The 15,652-nt window shown below is 41.5% G+C and overlaps 1 protein-coding gene across 4 annotated transcripts in view; it reads right to left on the reverse strand.

Annotated features, from left to right (window-relative positions):
- Window positions 1–15,652, reverse strand: part of LOC138751743 (integrin beta-1-like) — a 178,361-nt gene that overhangs the window by 137,178 nt on the left and 25,531 nt on the right. For all 4 annotated transcript variants that reach the window (XM_069914445.1, XM_069914444.1, XM_069914446.1 and 1 more), the window contains one exon: window positions 6,059–6,144. In XM_069914445.1, the coding sequence (XP_069770546.1) occupies window positions 6,059–6,144 (86 nt within the window). The remainder of the gene's footprint in view (window positions 1–6,058; window positions 6,145–15,652) is intronic.

A 15,652-nucleotide genomic window follows, 5' to 3' on the forward strand; every position in this document is an offset into this window, starting at 1 on the left:
AAAGTGACAGTAAATGGACATGTATCAAAGCAATTTAACTTAAGCAGGTCAACACGGCAGGGATGCCCACTATCACCTTTATTGTTCGCGTTAGCTATAGAACCACTAGCAGAATTGATAAGAACAGAAAATATTATAAAAGGGATAAAAATAAAAGACAAGGAATATAAAATCAGTTTATTTGCGGATGATGTTATAGTATACTTAACAGAACCAGAACTATCAATAAAAGAATTATATAAGAAATTGAAGGAATATGGAGAAGTGTCGGGTTACAAGATCAACATAAATAAAAGTGAAGCAATGCCTATGAATAATGCGGATTTCTCAAAATTTAAGAAGGAATCACCATTTAGATGGCAAATGCAAGCAATAAGATACCTAGGTGTACAAATAAATAAAAATCTCGGCCAACTATATAAACTCAATTATTATCCACTAATGAAAAAATTACAGGACGATTTAGAGCATTGGAAAGATTTACCACTAACACTAATAGGAAGGATAAACTGTATTAAAATGAACATTATTCCAAGGATATTATACCTATTTCAGGCATTGCCAATACAACTGACAGAGAAATTCTTCAAGGAGTTAAAGAAAATAATAAGGAAATTTTTATGGAAAGGGGGGAAACCGAGGATAGCACTAGATAAATTAACAGAATGGTATAAACAAGGAGGCTTACAATTGCCAAACTTTAAAAATTATTATAGAGCCGCACAATTAAGATACCTATCAGATTTTTATCAAACAAGGGAAAAGCCAGATTGGACCAGATTAGAATTAGATAAAATAGGGGAAAAGATACCTGAACACATATTATATAAATGGGATGAAAAATTGGTACAACATAGAAGTTCTCCAGTATTACATCATCTACTCAATATTTGGAAGAAGATTCATGTAGAAAGAAATAAAACAAATTATCAATTACCAAAACTAATATTGACGCAAAACAAGTTACTCCCTTTTACAATAGATAACCTTTCCTTTAGAGAATGGGAGAAAAAAGGGATTAAAAGAATAGAAAATTGTTTTTCAGGAAATAGATTATTATCCTTTGAACAAATGAAAGATAAATACAATATAACTCAAGATACAGCGCTGGCATATTACCAATTGAGATCCTACTTGAAGGATAAATTAAGAAGCAGTTTGAGTTTGCCAGAGGGAAGTAACTTTGAATATGTGATTACAGATACAATGATAATCAAAAGATTTATAACAAATATGTATATTAAACTGCAGGAAAAGGAGAATGAGGAAACAAATGGTAAAACTAAACAAAAATGGGAACAAGATTTAAATATAAAGATAAAAAAGGAAACATGGGAGAAGTTATGCTCTGGAACGATGAGAAATACAATAAATACGAGGTTACGTATGATACAATATAACTGGATACACAGGCTATACATTACACCTCAAAAGTTAAATAAATAGGACCCAACAGTATCTGATAGATGTTTTCGATGTAAAAAAGAAATGGGAACAACAATTCATGCAATCTGGACATGTGAGAAAGTAGAAAAATTTTGGGAAGATCTAAATCAGATATTAAATAAAATAACAGAAAACAATATACCAAAGAATCCAGAGATCTTCCTCCTAAGTAACATAAAAAACAAAGAATTTGGAATTGATTTGGAGGATGCTCAAAAAAGATTTGTTAAGATAGCTCTAGCCATAGCAAAAAAATGTATTATGTCAACCTGGAAATTGGAAGATAATTTGAAAATACAACAATGGTATATAGAAATGAATAAATGTATTCCATTAGAAAAAATAACATATAGTTTAAGAAATAATATTGAAATATTCGAACAAATATGGGAGCCTTACATGAAACACAATAGCGAAAACCTACCGGGGACAATCACTACCTAAGTTAACGGAAGGAAAAGGAAATGAAAAGAATGGACTCAGTGGAATTTTTTGTGTATTTTTATTGAATGACAACATTGTTTGACTGGTTTAATGTATCCTAGATTTTGTACTTTAAATGGACGGGAGGGGGGAGGTAGGGAGGGTGGGATGGGAGGAGGGAGGGGGGGGGAGAAAATGGCACTGTATATGTGTGAAAAGGAAAAAGTGTGTATCATGGTTAATGTGATTTATGGTGTGAAAAATAAAAAATTGAAAAAAAAAGGAAGTACACGTTGCGGTCAGAGGAGGGGAGGAGCCGTTTTAAATCAATGCTCAGGCGTTCAAAGGGGCGGGTGGCCTTTATCAGATGTACTCTGTCCGATAGAAGTCATCCCACACAGGCCTGGCAATTTTTTGTCATAGTCCTGATTTCCTCAATGGGTAAAGCAGATTGCGGGCTTTGATAAAGTGTAAAAAGAACCTGGTGATCCTGGGATGGCAGAGGTCATTGTGGAGGCCCTGTAAACTGGTCTATTTGTGTGCTGGCACATGTTCTGCAGGATAGGGAATCTGGAGATTCATTTAGTTTCCTGGGCCAGTACAAGTTATCATAATAGCAATGTCTTGCTATTTTTGATTTTACCTCACTGCTGATTATTGAACATGAAAATGACTGCACTTTGGTCAGTCAGCAAGGTAAGTTGTTTGCCGGCGAGGTAGCGTCTCCAGTGCCATCTCCCCTCGACAATGGCCTCGGCCTCCTTCTCAACAGAGCAGTGTCAGATTTCGGGGCCCTGGAGGGTGTGGTAAAAATAGCTACTGGTTTTCCTGCCTGGTTAAGGGTGGAGGCCAGGGTGAAGATGGATGCATCGCTCTCCTTCTGGAATGGGGTTGATTTGTCCACTGCATGCTTTGCGACTTTGGTAATGTCCACCTTGATGTGGCTGAAGGTGCGCGGGCTTCTGACATCACGGGAAAAGAAGTGGATTTGTCAAGGGGGCGGACCTTGTCCACGTAATTGGAGACTCACTGAGCATAGTAGGAGAAAAAGTCCAGGCACCTTTTCAAAGTCTTGAGGCTGTGGGGAAGGGGGAGTTCCAAAAAAAGGGCACGTGTGATCAGGGTCAAGGCCAATGACTCCATTCTCTATGACACAGCAAAGGATAGAGAGGTAAGTTCTGTAAAACACATACTTATCCTTATTGTATGTAAGGTTAAAGAGTTTGGTGGTCTGGAGAAATATTTGGAAATTGGTGTCATGATCCTGTATGTCGTGGCCACAAATAGTGACATTGTCCAGATATGGTAATGTGGCTTGCAGCTTGTACTGGTCTACCATGCAGTCCATCTCCTGCTAGACGGCCAAGATTCCATTGGTGACTCTGAAGGGGACCTTCAGGAAATGGAAGAGATGGCCAACTGCCTCAAAGGCAGTATATTGGCTGTCCTCTGGGCGGATAGGGAGCTGGTGGTATGCCGACTTTAAATCAATAGTGGAGAATACTCAATATTGAGCAATTTGAGTGACCATGTTGGATATGCGGGAAAGAGGGTATGTGTCCAGCTGTGTGGTCTGTCTGTAGTCAGTATTCCATCATGACACTCTTAAGATGGCATTGAAAGTCCAGCCCCAGAAGCATGGCAGCACAAAGCTGCAGGATCACGAGGAGCTTAAAGTCTTTGTAGTCTGTCCCCCATACAGAAAGAGTCACTATGCAGTGACTTTGGGACCTCGAGGCCAAAGAGACTCTGTGGTTTACTGGCCTTACCGTGAGGGTGGAGGACTGCACCATGTCAGGGTGGATGAAGCTTTCCATGCACCCACTATTGAACAGACAGTTCATCAAGTGACTGTTTAACCCGATGTACATCATCGATCTGGCGAGATGATGAAGGCTCCCTTGATCTAGTGTGATGGAGGCCAGTGTTGAGTTCCTGTTGGGCTGTGTCGATACAGTGGAGTGATCGGCCGTTCGGTTCCAAAATGGCGGCCTTCATGGCCCACAAGCAGCGCTGCTGGGTTGGGAAGATGGAGGCTTCCAAGCCCCCACAGCCCATAAGCGGCACTGCTGGGTTTAGAGGGCGACTCAGATATTCACACTTTAGCGTAATGTCCTTTCTTCCTACAGTTAGCACAAACTGCGTCTTTTGCCTGGCAGTATTTTCTTAGGTGTTTATGCAAGCAACAGAAGTAGCACTTCAGGTGCTCACAGAGTACAGCGACCATGATTGAGTCACTGGTGGGATGTGGCAGTGTTTCACAGGCTTGCAGCTCAGCCTGCTCCAACAACTCATCCTGCTCATCCTGCTCCAACAGAGTCTGCCGGATGTAGCTGGATCTTATGCCCATGACATAGGTGTCTCTGATCAGGTCCCCATATTCACCGCGACCATCACAGCCTTGCAGTCACAGGCCCGTCTGAGAGCTCACAGGGCCCGAAGGTACGTGGCGCTCGATTTTAGGTAGCCAGGAGGTTGGTTACCTTCCTCCTGACCTTCCTCCGGTACTGGCTTTTCGGTATGTCCATTGTCTCTGGGTACAACATGGTGTCCCTGATCATTGAGTATACCAGGGGCCTGATCCAGCAATACAGTACTTGTAGCTTGACATCCTCTGATCGAATAATAGTAGAGGAGCCAGAGTTCGAAGCTGTTGGATGCGTCACATGATTGTGGGACAACATCCAGCTTTTCTGGCTTCAGAATCTGCTCCATTATCAAAAAACCTGTTATGAATAAATTGATGTACTATCAATAACTTCAAAGACTAGAAGTTGTAGAGAAACTGAAAGGCTTTTATTCACAACAGAATGGAGGCATGTCCATGCTGGTTGACTGTTCTGGACTAAGGAGAGGGCTGTGGCACAGTCACCTTTTATTTAGAGGACAATGGGAGGAGCCTCATGCACAGTCAGAAAGAGGCATGTCCTAACACATCCAAACATACATACAGTGGTTTACCACACTGGGTAAGCATCCAGACCTAAGCAGGGGAAACTTGTTTCAAAATCAAAAATGATGAATGGGTCAATTTAATTGGTACAGTGTGACTTTTACAAAACTAGACTTTTTGTTTTTGTTGGAGTTTCTGCATTTAGTTGATGTGAGCAGAGATTGCATTACATCCATTAGTCTGCATGTCCACTTGTCTGTAACCAGAGCAGTTTAATAACTCGATCGTGGCCTTTGTTTCCCTAGCATGTTTTAATTTGAATTGTAAAGAATGTAGAAACCTCCACAAGGACACAAGCAAAAGACACCATATCCGATTCAGATCACATGGGGGTACTATTGTTACAGACTGGGTTATAACATTAGATATTGAGTATTGCATCCTGACTGAAAGATGTTGAAATGAGAAACAATTCTACACTTGAGGGAATATCTTGTAACAACACTAGATATTTTTGAATATAGCCGGCTAATAAATATCCATGCATCTTATTCAAATACCTGGAACATTTTCACCATGCACATAGTTCATATGGAATTCATACTTTTATTATTTGCACAACCTCACAACCTGGGGGTGGGGGTGGGGAGGAGGTCAGTTATAAATATCAGTTTTTCCACAATAGTTGTAGTAACTAGTTAGTATTGAACTGCGACTAAAACCCAGAATTAAGTGCACAATGTTTTATCACTTTGAATGTCTCTCTTCACAAGGGCTTGTCCTCTTGTGGGTTAGTTTGTAGTTTATTACAGGCTTTATTCTTTCCTTTCATTTTGTTTCAAGCAGTTCCTTGAGGGAGGGGAAGAATTGAGGAAGACTTACACCCACTCTGGTTCAGTGGGAACTGATCTGCTGACATTTCCATAGATGCACCAAATTGGGAGGCTGGTCAACATATGGGGCTGTCCACTCCTTCGTCTGCTTCACCAAGGTTCTCAAATGAAATCTCCTTCTCCACTTTTGTGTGTTTATGGCCAAGTGTTCCCAAGAAGTTGGGGGGTGGGGGGCAGGGTGATGCCTTTCTTGAGGGATCAGCTGAACACATCCTTGAAACATTTTCTGAAATTTCTTCCCATGACAGCTCAAATAGAAGGTTTGTTTCAGGAGTCTGATGTAGGGGGATATCCATGATTCCAAAAGAAGTCTCTATTTAAACAGGATGTGTTAATGAGGTCCCAAACAGGAACATTTAGTGGAACTAACTTCAGTTTTTCTAGGAGAGGTCAAATAACTTACTTCTTTTGTGCACCATCCACAATTCTTTCTGGTTTGTATACATTGTCCACAGAATTGTGCATTGGCTCTTAAGCATTCACTGGGATCTGTAATTTGAAAGGAAAAGTGAGACCATTATAATACATAATTCACAGCAAAGGCTGTTTTGAATCCCATTTTTCACAATGAGAGAGGGCTGATTGATGATTATGTTGCCCAGGACCCTTTAAGGGAAAATTATCAAAATAAGATAGAATTTAACATTGAGTTCAAAGAGACATGATTTAACGTGAAGGAAGGATCATAAATCTGAACAAAAAAAACAATGAAGGTGTGTGGCGGCCCGCAACTGCAGAGATCGGGCCGGCACATCGCGCGACAGCAGACGCGGACAGAGATCGCGAAAGCGACTCCCATGGCAACAAACCAGCGGGGGTAGAAGCTGGGACAGCAACAGACCAACAGCCCTAAAAATGGCATTGGTCAAGCTGCCCAGCTAACTCAGCAGAAACAGGCTGGGGAAGAAGGGCCTTCATATGCATGGATGATCCCACCCGCTATTGTTATTCATATGGATGACTCAGTCAATCAGCAAAAATGGCGGGAACTTGAACAGTATAAAAGCAATCTTTCCAGCCTAATAGAGAGTGAGCTTAATCTGCCACACTGTGTGTGTGTGTGTGTGTGTGTGTGTGTGTGTGTGTGTGTGTGTGTGTGTGTATGTGTGTGTGTGTGTGTGTGTGTGTGTTTCTTTGTAGCGGTCAGCTACAGTTGGTGACCCCGACAGGTTTAGACTACATCTAAACCCAGCGATGGATAGCAAAGTAGCAGTCAGCACAGTTGGCCTGAAGCTCCCAACCTTCTGGAAAGTTCAACACGGCATGTGGTTCGTCCATGCGGAGGCTCAGTTCCAGATTCGGGGCATCAGAGCAGAGACCACCCAGTACTACCATGTGGTCAGTGCTCTGGATCCACAGACTGCAGACAGACTGGCCAACTTTATCCACAGGCCATCATCGGAAGGCACTTACACTGCCTTCAAACAGCAGACGAGAGGGAGGAGCGAGTCCAGCAAAAGATGGTGCTTCTACCACCGGAGATGGGCCACTGAGGCCCGCTGATGCCAGTCTCCCTGTGAGTTCCAGGGAAATGACAAGGCCAAGCCGTCGCTGATGGCCATGATGGCTGGCTACCAAGGGAACCTCCTGTACGTCTGCGACCGCCAGTCCGACAGACACTTCCTGGTGGATACAGGAGCAGAGGTCACTGTGATACCCCCAACAGTGTTGGACACTAGGCGCAGGCTTGCGGGATCCACGCTGAGGGCTGCCAACAACAGCAGTATACGAACCTATGGCACTTGCAGACCCGAGCTGCAGTTCAGGGGTAGTCACTTCTCGTGGGAGTTCACGCTGGCTGGAGTGGAACAACCACTCCTTGGAGCCGATTTCCTGCAAGCCCACAGCCTCCTAGTAGACCTTAATGGTAAGCGACTCATCCACCACACTGAGACCTACCAGACCATCGTACAGAGGGATGCTAGGTTTCCGGCCATGCACCTGGACTTCGTCCACAGCTTGGATGATGAGTTCTCCAAGGTGCTAGCAGGATTCCTGGCAATCCTTTCCCCTCAGTTCACAATGGAGATGCCTTGACACAGCGTCAGACATCACATCCTGACCAAGGGCCCACCTCTCCATGCAAGGGCAAGACAACTTCCCCCGGAAAAGCTCCAACTGGCCGAGGAGGAGTTCTGCATGCTCGAGGGGTTGGGTGTTGTTCGACATTCAGACAGCCCATGGGCCTCGCCCCTGCACATGGTGCCTAAAGCAACTGGGGGGCTGGAGACCATGTGATGAATATCGCCGGCTCAACGAGGCCACCACCCCAGGCTGCTGCCCCGTGCCACATATCCAGGAGTTTGCGGCAAACCTGCACGGGAAACAATATTCTCAAAAGTGGACCTCGTGCGAGGATATCACCAGATCACGGTGCATCCTGATGACATTCCTTGGCCACCATCACTCCATTTGGGCTGTTCGAGTTCCTGAGGATGTCATTTAGGCTCAAAAATGTGGCACAGACATTCCAGTGACTGATGGACACAGTGGGCCGAGACCTGGACAGCACTTTCATCTACCTTGACAATATCCTCAAGGCAAGTAGAACCCGACAAGAACACCTCTGAAACCTCTGTAGTCATCTGCAGGAGTTCAGCCTCACCATCAACCTGGGCAAATGCCACTTTGGCCTGAACATCATCGACTTCCTGGGCCACAAGATTACAAAAGACAGGGCCACACCACTGCCTGACAAGGTAGAGGCCACGCACAGCTTCCTGAAGCCCAGTACATCCAAAGATCTGCAGGAGTTTGTGGGGATGATAAACTTTTATCGCAGGTTTATCCCAGCAGCTGTTCAAGTGATGCGCCCTCTGTTCATCCTGATGTCCGGCAAGAAGGACCTGACCTGGGATGATGAATCCTCACGTGCGTTTGTGGAAACCAAAGAAGCCCTGGCCAAAGCTGCACCCCTGACCCACCCCAGACCAGATGCACCCATGGCCCTAATAGTCAATGCCTCAGGAACAGCAATTGGTGGAGTCCTAGAGCAGCAGATATAAGGAAGTTGGTACCCACCCACTAGCTTTCTTCAGCAAACATCTGAGGCCCCCTGAACTAAAGTACAGTGCTGCTGGCGCTGTACTTAGCCATCCGCCAATAATTATTACACATTAATAACCCAACTCAAATTAGTCCAACCCCCCTTTCCCCCCCAAAATAAAGAGTGAAGAATTAATAAAGTTAATAATATATGTGAGAAAAAGAAAAACCCACTTACAAAAAAAAATAAAAACATAACCGATTAAAATACTAACAAAAAGAAAAGTAATTAATACTAAGATATCAGACTTAAAAAACATATTTAAATCAAACTTAAATGCATATATTTAACAAATGGAGTTAAGATGAAACATATATTTAACTCAAACTTAATATAAAAAATTAGTAAAGTTAGTAACATTATCTATCAAAAATTCTTAAACAATAATCAATTCTTAAAAAAAATATTGTAGCATGGAAAAAAAAGATGAAAAAAACTTTCTCTATAGAGATAAACCTTCACCAAATATCATCTAACTTCACATCTATCATCATATTAGTCACATAAACCACCATCTTAAAACAAAATTCAAACCTCATTAAGCATTGTACAATTCAATTTTAGTACTCTTCCACCATTTTTCCCTTTTACTCTTGAATAGTTATCCAATAAAAGCTCCAATACCACATTTAAATATCCCCAATCATTACGTTAAAATTCAGATATCCAAATAATAAAAACACATCTACAACGAAATCTATATCTTCAACAAATGGAGCATAAACCACAAACAAAATTCAAGCCTCATTAAGAATTGTACAATTCAATTTATAACTTTCACCATTATTCCCTCCGTTCTATAACTAAAATAGCAAAATAATATACACCAGAATTACCAATCCTTTCACCTTAAAGTTAAAGAAAAAATATAAAAAAAAACTTATCCATCCCATTCACATTTAAATTTCAAATATTCCTTATCTACTGAATAAACTTTACAAAAAAAACCACATCAATTTTTAGTTTTTTAAACAATCAAATACTTTCTTATGCTTTTTTTCTATATTTAAACAAAAAAAACCCTTCACTCTTTGATCTAATAATACAAAAAAAAAGGAAAAAAAACGGGTAGGAGGTTAAAAATACCCCCTCCCGTCTAAACCGCGCAATGCGGTAACTCCCAAAAAAAAATGGGTGTGAGATAACTCACACGTACCAAATGACTTTCAGGAAATAGTGCCTATCCAGTTCTCTCCCCCAACTCTCACTTCATCTTAAACTAACATCATCATTATTTAATATCACTTATTTTTTAAATTAGAAAAAAAAAAGGACAACTCTTTTAATCAGCTTCAACTGCCGAGTCACCATTACAACCATTCCTTCTTGGAGCACGGCTCTTTTCTTCCATCTCTTGTCTCCTTAGAGATCGCGGCGGACTATGTCTCTGTTGAAACTGAGTAATTGGCAGCTCTTGAGCAAATGCTATAGCTTCCTTTGGAGAATCAAAGAACTTTGGTTGGCAACCATCTTGAAAAACCTTCAAAACAGCTGGATATCTAAAGGTTGCCTTATAACTTTTCTTCCACAACAACTCTTTAGCAGGATTGAATTCCCGTCGTTGGAACATAACTTCTTGACTCAAATCCGCAGAGAAGAAAACTCGATTATTTTGAATCATCAAGGGTGATTTTCTCTGTTGTGCATTTCTAATAGCCACTCGTAAAATTATTTCTCTGTCGTAATAATTCAAGCAACGAACCAAAACAGGTCTTGGACTTTGACCTGAAATAGGTCTTCTACGCAAGGCTCTGTGAGCATGTTCCAGTATTATAACTTCCGGGAAATGTTCTTGACCCAGCACCTGCGGAATCCATTCAGTAAAAAAAATTCTTGGGTCAGGTCCCTCCATACCTTCCAGCAAACCAATAATCTTTATATTGTTCCGTCTGGATTGGTTTTCCAAATAATCAATCTTTTTCACCAAATTTTTATTTTGAGTTTGTAAGTCTTCGACCATTTTGGTCACATCAAAAACTTGATCCCGTATTTCGTCTATATCTTCTTCACACGAATTAAATTTATCTCTCACTTCAAGCTTAAAAGCTCCAAACTCAGCCATCTGTTGAGAATGTATTTTCACCAGAGTATTAAACCTAGTACCAAGTTCAGTCATAATCTTAGATAATCCCTGCATTGTATAAGATAATTTAGATTCAAGATTCACAAAAATCTTTTCAATTGGAAGAGATTTTGGCTCAACAGATTCCTGCTTCTTCTGCATAACCAAAGGATCTTCTGTTCCTTCCTTCATTCTGGTTGCCTTCCTTATAGTATGACTGCGTGTGGAAACCCCAGCCACAGCCTCTCCAGCAATGACTGGAGGACGCTGGCCGGGGTTTTCCCCAGACCATAATGTGTTAAGTTCTCCCAGTACATCAAGTTGTATAGGTTCTTCTATTTCAAAAGACACAGTTTGCAGCACCACCTCTACAGTTGACAAATGCCTTTGAGTAACTCTTTGTTCTAAAGGCTGTTTGGCGCCCTCTTTAGGGGGCTCTACCGATGTAACATAGAGCTCTACATCCGAACACTGAACCTCTCTCCTGGGATCCATTTCACGCTGAGTCCCGGTGTCTTTCCTGTAGGTAGGCTCCAAAACTTGAACTTTTGGAAAATATAGTTTTTTGATGATCTGTTGCCGTTTTTTTTGCTCTTTTCATAAGTTAAATTAACAGCACTGAAATTATCTAAACATTTAAAGAATTTTAACGGGCATTTCTAGACAAAACAATAAGATAGAGGCAGGAGAGGACTGGAAGGCACGTCTGATCCTTACGCCATCTTGCCACGCCCCCAGGAGGGCTAATACATTGATTAAAAAAAAAGACTGGAGACTATTATCTGTTACCACTGTTTAAAAAAAAATAAGGAAGAGAGAGAGCGGGAAACAACTTAGATGATAGCTAATATTGTGTCATATTCTGGAGTAGAACTAATATTGTGTCGTTGTTAAAGGAGGGCAGCAGGCATTAGCCAGGGAACTATAGGCCAGTGAGCGTTACATCAGTGGTGGGAAAGTTTTTGGGAAGGAGTCTAGGGGACAGGATTTACAGTAAAATCCCTGGTATCTGGGACCTACAAAGATTGCAGATACCGGATATGTGGATTTTCTGGTTGACTGAGACACCCTCATACGAAGCCTAACTATTACACCTTCATAAAGATTAAACAGTTTAAAAGACTAAAGACAGTGCAAAATATAAAGTAATTTGGAAAAAAAAATCAATATTATAGCCTTAATTATGTAAAGTTCTCTTTAATCAGATAATTCCCGTATCTTACAAAATTTAAATTTAAATTTGAGTATTAGTCTTTAGCGCTGTAATAGTGTTACGCTAACTGTGCTGCCATCATAATTAACCACCCCATCCCAAGTTCACAGAGAAAGCCTTACTAATATACTTAATAAAGATTTTCACCATCACATCTTCCAATGTGTTCTCCCTATTAAGCACTAGGCAAGGATAGGGAGACACTTTCTGAGAGTCACCCCAGCAGTGAGGGGCATCGGTTGGCTCTTCATCCTGGTGGCGCCATTTTATTCAAACATAACTTTATTCAAACAGCTGCTGTAGACAGGACACAACCAGTGCACAACAGTGGCTGAATGTTTGCTCCCAAGGTGTGTTGTGTTTTGATTCAGAGAGCATTTATTTCTACAATTTTAAATTTTCATTTAATTTTTTATTTATTATTATTTATTCATATCTATCTATTTATTTATTTATTTATTTATGTCTACCTTTTTTTGTCAGTTGCTTGAATTCTTGATACCGGGAATTTTACTGTATTTGCATTTGGAAAGGCAAGGGCTCTTTTGAGATAGTTAGCATGGCTTTGTGCATGGGAAATCATGTCTCATGAATTTGACATACATTTTTGAAAAGAGATTGAGAGTTGGAATCTATATTGAATTTAGCAAAGCCTTTAACAAGTTCCTGCATGATAATATAATCCAGAAAATTAGAGCACGTGTGATCCAGGTGAGTGGATACAAAATTGACTTCATTTCAGACTAGATTTCAGATTTATTGTCAGAGTACATACATGACATCACATACAACCCTGAGATTCTTTTTCCTGTGGGTGAGGAAGAATTACCACTTATTTGTAGTGCAAAAAAAACTGTACATGCAAGCAAATAAAGATATTTAAACAACTGTGCAAAACAGTGAGGAAGAAACAAACAATAAAATTCAAAAGTAAGAGTCCTTTTTTAAATATTTTATTTATAAGTTTTCCTCTGTTTGCGCGAAAGCCGCACTGCGATTCTGGGAGAATATTCTCGGCGACACTAGGTATTATTCTATTTAGGAGAATCCTAGCGAAGATTTTGCCTGCAATGGAGAGCAGCGTGATTCCCCTGTAGTTTGAGCAGTCTGATTTCTCGCCTTTGTTTTTGTACAGGGTGATGATGGTGGCATCACGAAGGTCCTGAGGCAGTTTTCCTTGGTCCCAACAAAGCTTGAAAAACTCATGCAGTTTGACATGCAGAGTTTTGCCGCCAGCCTTCCAGACCTCTGGGGGGATTCCATCCATACCTGCTGCTTTGCCACTTTTCAGTTGTTCGATTGCCTTATATGTCTCATCCTGGGTGAGGACCTCATCCAGCTCTAGCCTTAGGGGCTGTTGAGGAACTACTGACATGGTCTTTGCCCTCAGACAGCTCCAAGAAAAGTGCAGAGAACAAAACAAAGGACTCTACATCACCTTTGTTGACCTCACCAAAGCCTTTGACACCGTGAGCAGGAAAGGGCTTTGGCAAATACTAGAGCGCATCGGATGCCCCCCAAAGTTCCTCAACATGATTATCCAACTGCACGAAAACCAACAAGGTCGGGTCAGATACAGCAATGAGCTCTCTGAACCCTTCTCCATTAACAATGGCGTGAAGCAAGCCTGTGTTCTCGCACCAACCTTCTTTTCAATCTTCTTCAGCATGATGCTGAACCAAGCCATGAAAGACCTCAACAATGAAGACGCTGTTTACATCCGGTACCGCATGGATGGCAGTCTCTTCAATCTGAGGCGCCTGCAAGCTCACACCAAGACACAAGAGAAACTTGTCCGTGAACTACTCTTTGCAGACGATGCCGCTTTAGTTGCCCATTCAGAGCCAGCTCTTCAGCGCTTGACGTCCTGTTTTGCGGAAACTGCCAAAATGTTTGGCCTGGAAGTCAGCCTGAAGAAAACTGAGGTCCTCCATCAGCCAGCTCCCCACCATGACTACCAGCCCCCCCACATCTCCATCGGGCACACAAAACTCAAAACGGTCAACCAGTTTACCTATCTCGGCTGCACCATTTCATCAGATGCAAGGATCGACAACGAGATAGACAACAGACTCGCCAAGGCAAATAGCGCCTTTGGAAGACTACACAAAAGAGTCTGGAAAAATAACCAACTGAAAAACCTCACAAAGATAAGTGTATACAGAGCCGTTGTCATACCCACACTCCTGTTCGGCTCCGAATCATGGGTCCTCTACCGGCATCACCTACGGCTCCTAGAACGCTTCCACCAGCGTTGTCTCCACTCCATCCTCAACATTCATTGGAGCACTTTCATCCCTAACGTCGAAGTACTCGAGACGGCAGAGGTCGACAGCATCGAGTCCACGCTGCTGAAGATCCAGCTGCGCTGGGTGGGTCACGTCTCCAGAATGGAGGACCATCGCCTTCCCAAGATCGTGTTATATGGCGAGCTCTCCACTGGCCACCGTGACAGAGGTGCACCAAAGAAAAGGTACAAGGACTGCCTAAAGAAATCTCTTGGTGCCTGCCACATTGACCACCGCCAGTGGGCTGATATCGCCTCAAACCGTGCATCTTGGCGCCTCACAGTTTGGCGGGCAGCAACCTCCTTTGAAGAAGACCGCAGAGCCTACCTCACTGACAAAAGGCAAAGGAGGAAAAACCCAACACCCAACCCCAACCAACCAATTTTCCCCTGCAACCGCTGCAACCGTGTCTGCCTGTCCCGCATCGGACTTGTCAGCCACAAACGAGCCTGTAGCTGACATGGACATTTACCCCCTCCATAAATCTTCGTCCGCGAAGCCAAGCCAAAGAAAAGAAGATTTATAAGTTTTAAACCACAATAATAGTTAAACTACATTCAATTCTAGAAATTAAATCAAAAAATTATACGTGGTATTTATCATCCCACCCCATCAACCCACCTTCCCACCTCCCATCCCCCACCCCATAAAAAGAAAGAAAAACTGGAGAATGCCAAGAAAATAAAACATTTATACAATAAAGTCTATTGGAGATTACCAAGAAGTGAGGTCTTCAGAAAGCCTATTAACCAAAATTTTGTAAATATGGGCTCCATATTTTCCAAAAAACATGAATTTATCTCACAGATTATGTAATTTTCTCTAATGATATACAAAAACAAAGTTCTGCGTGCCATCTTTCCATATCTAAATCTATTTCTGACTTCCATGATATTCCTAGAAACTGCTAAAGCAATTAACACATATTCAATTTGATATATATTTCATTTTAACTTTGACCTTATAGCCTTAATATCTCTCAATAAAAATAACATTGGATCCTGTAGGAGTTTGACCCCCATGATTAATTCAAAAAAATTACCTACCCCTAACCAAAACTGTCTAACTTTAGGATAATGACAAGTTGAATGCAAAAATGTCCCCATCTCGCATCTACACCTAAAACATAAATCTGATATTGCAGGATTTAATCTATTCAATTTTTGTGGAGTCAAATAAAATTAATGTAAAAAATTATATTGAACTAACCTACATCTTGCATTTATAAGTTTAGTCACATCATTCTTACATAACTCCATAACTTCATTTATTTGTGTATGTAAGTCTATTTCCCATTTTAATCTTGAAAAGGAAAAGTCCTTAAATGAGTTCCTGATTGAATTCGTTGTTGAGGAGTCTGATGGTGGAGGGGTAGCAGCTATTCCTAA

Source organism: Narcine bancroftii, chromosome 1, assembly GCF_036971445.1.
Source record: "Narcine bancroftii isolate sNarBan1 chromosome 1, sNarBan1.hap1, whole genome shotgun sequence".
NCBI classification, from domain to species: Eukaryota; Metazoa; Chordata; class Chondrichthyes; order Torpediniformes; family Narcinidae; genus Narcine; species Narcine bancroftii.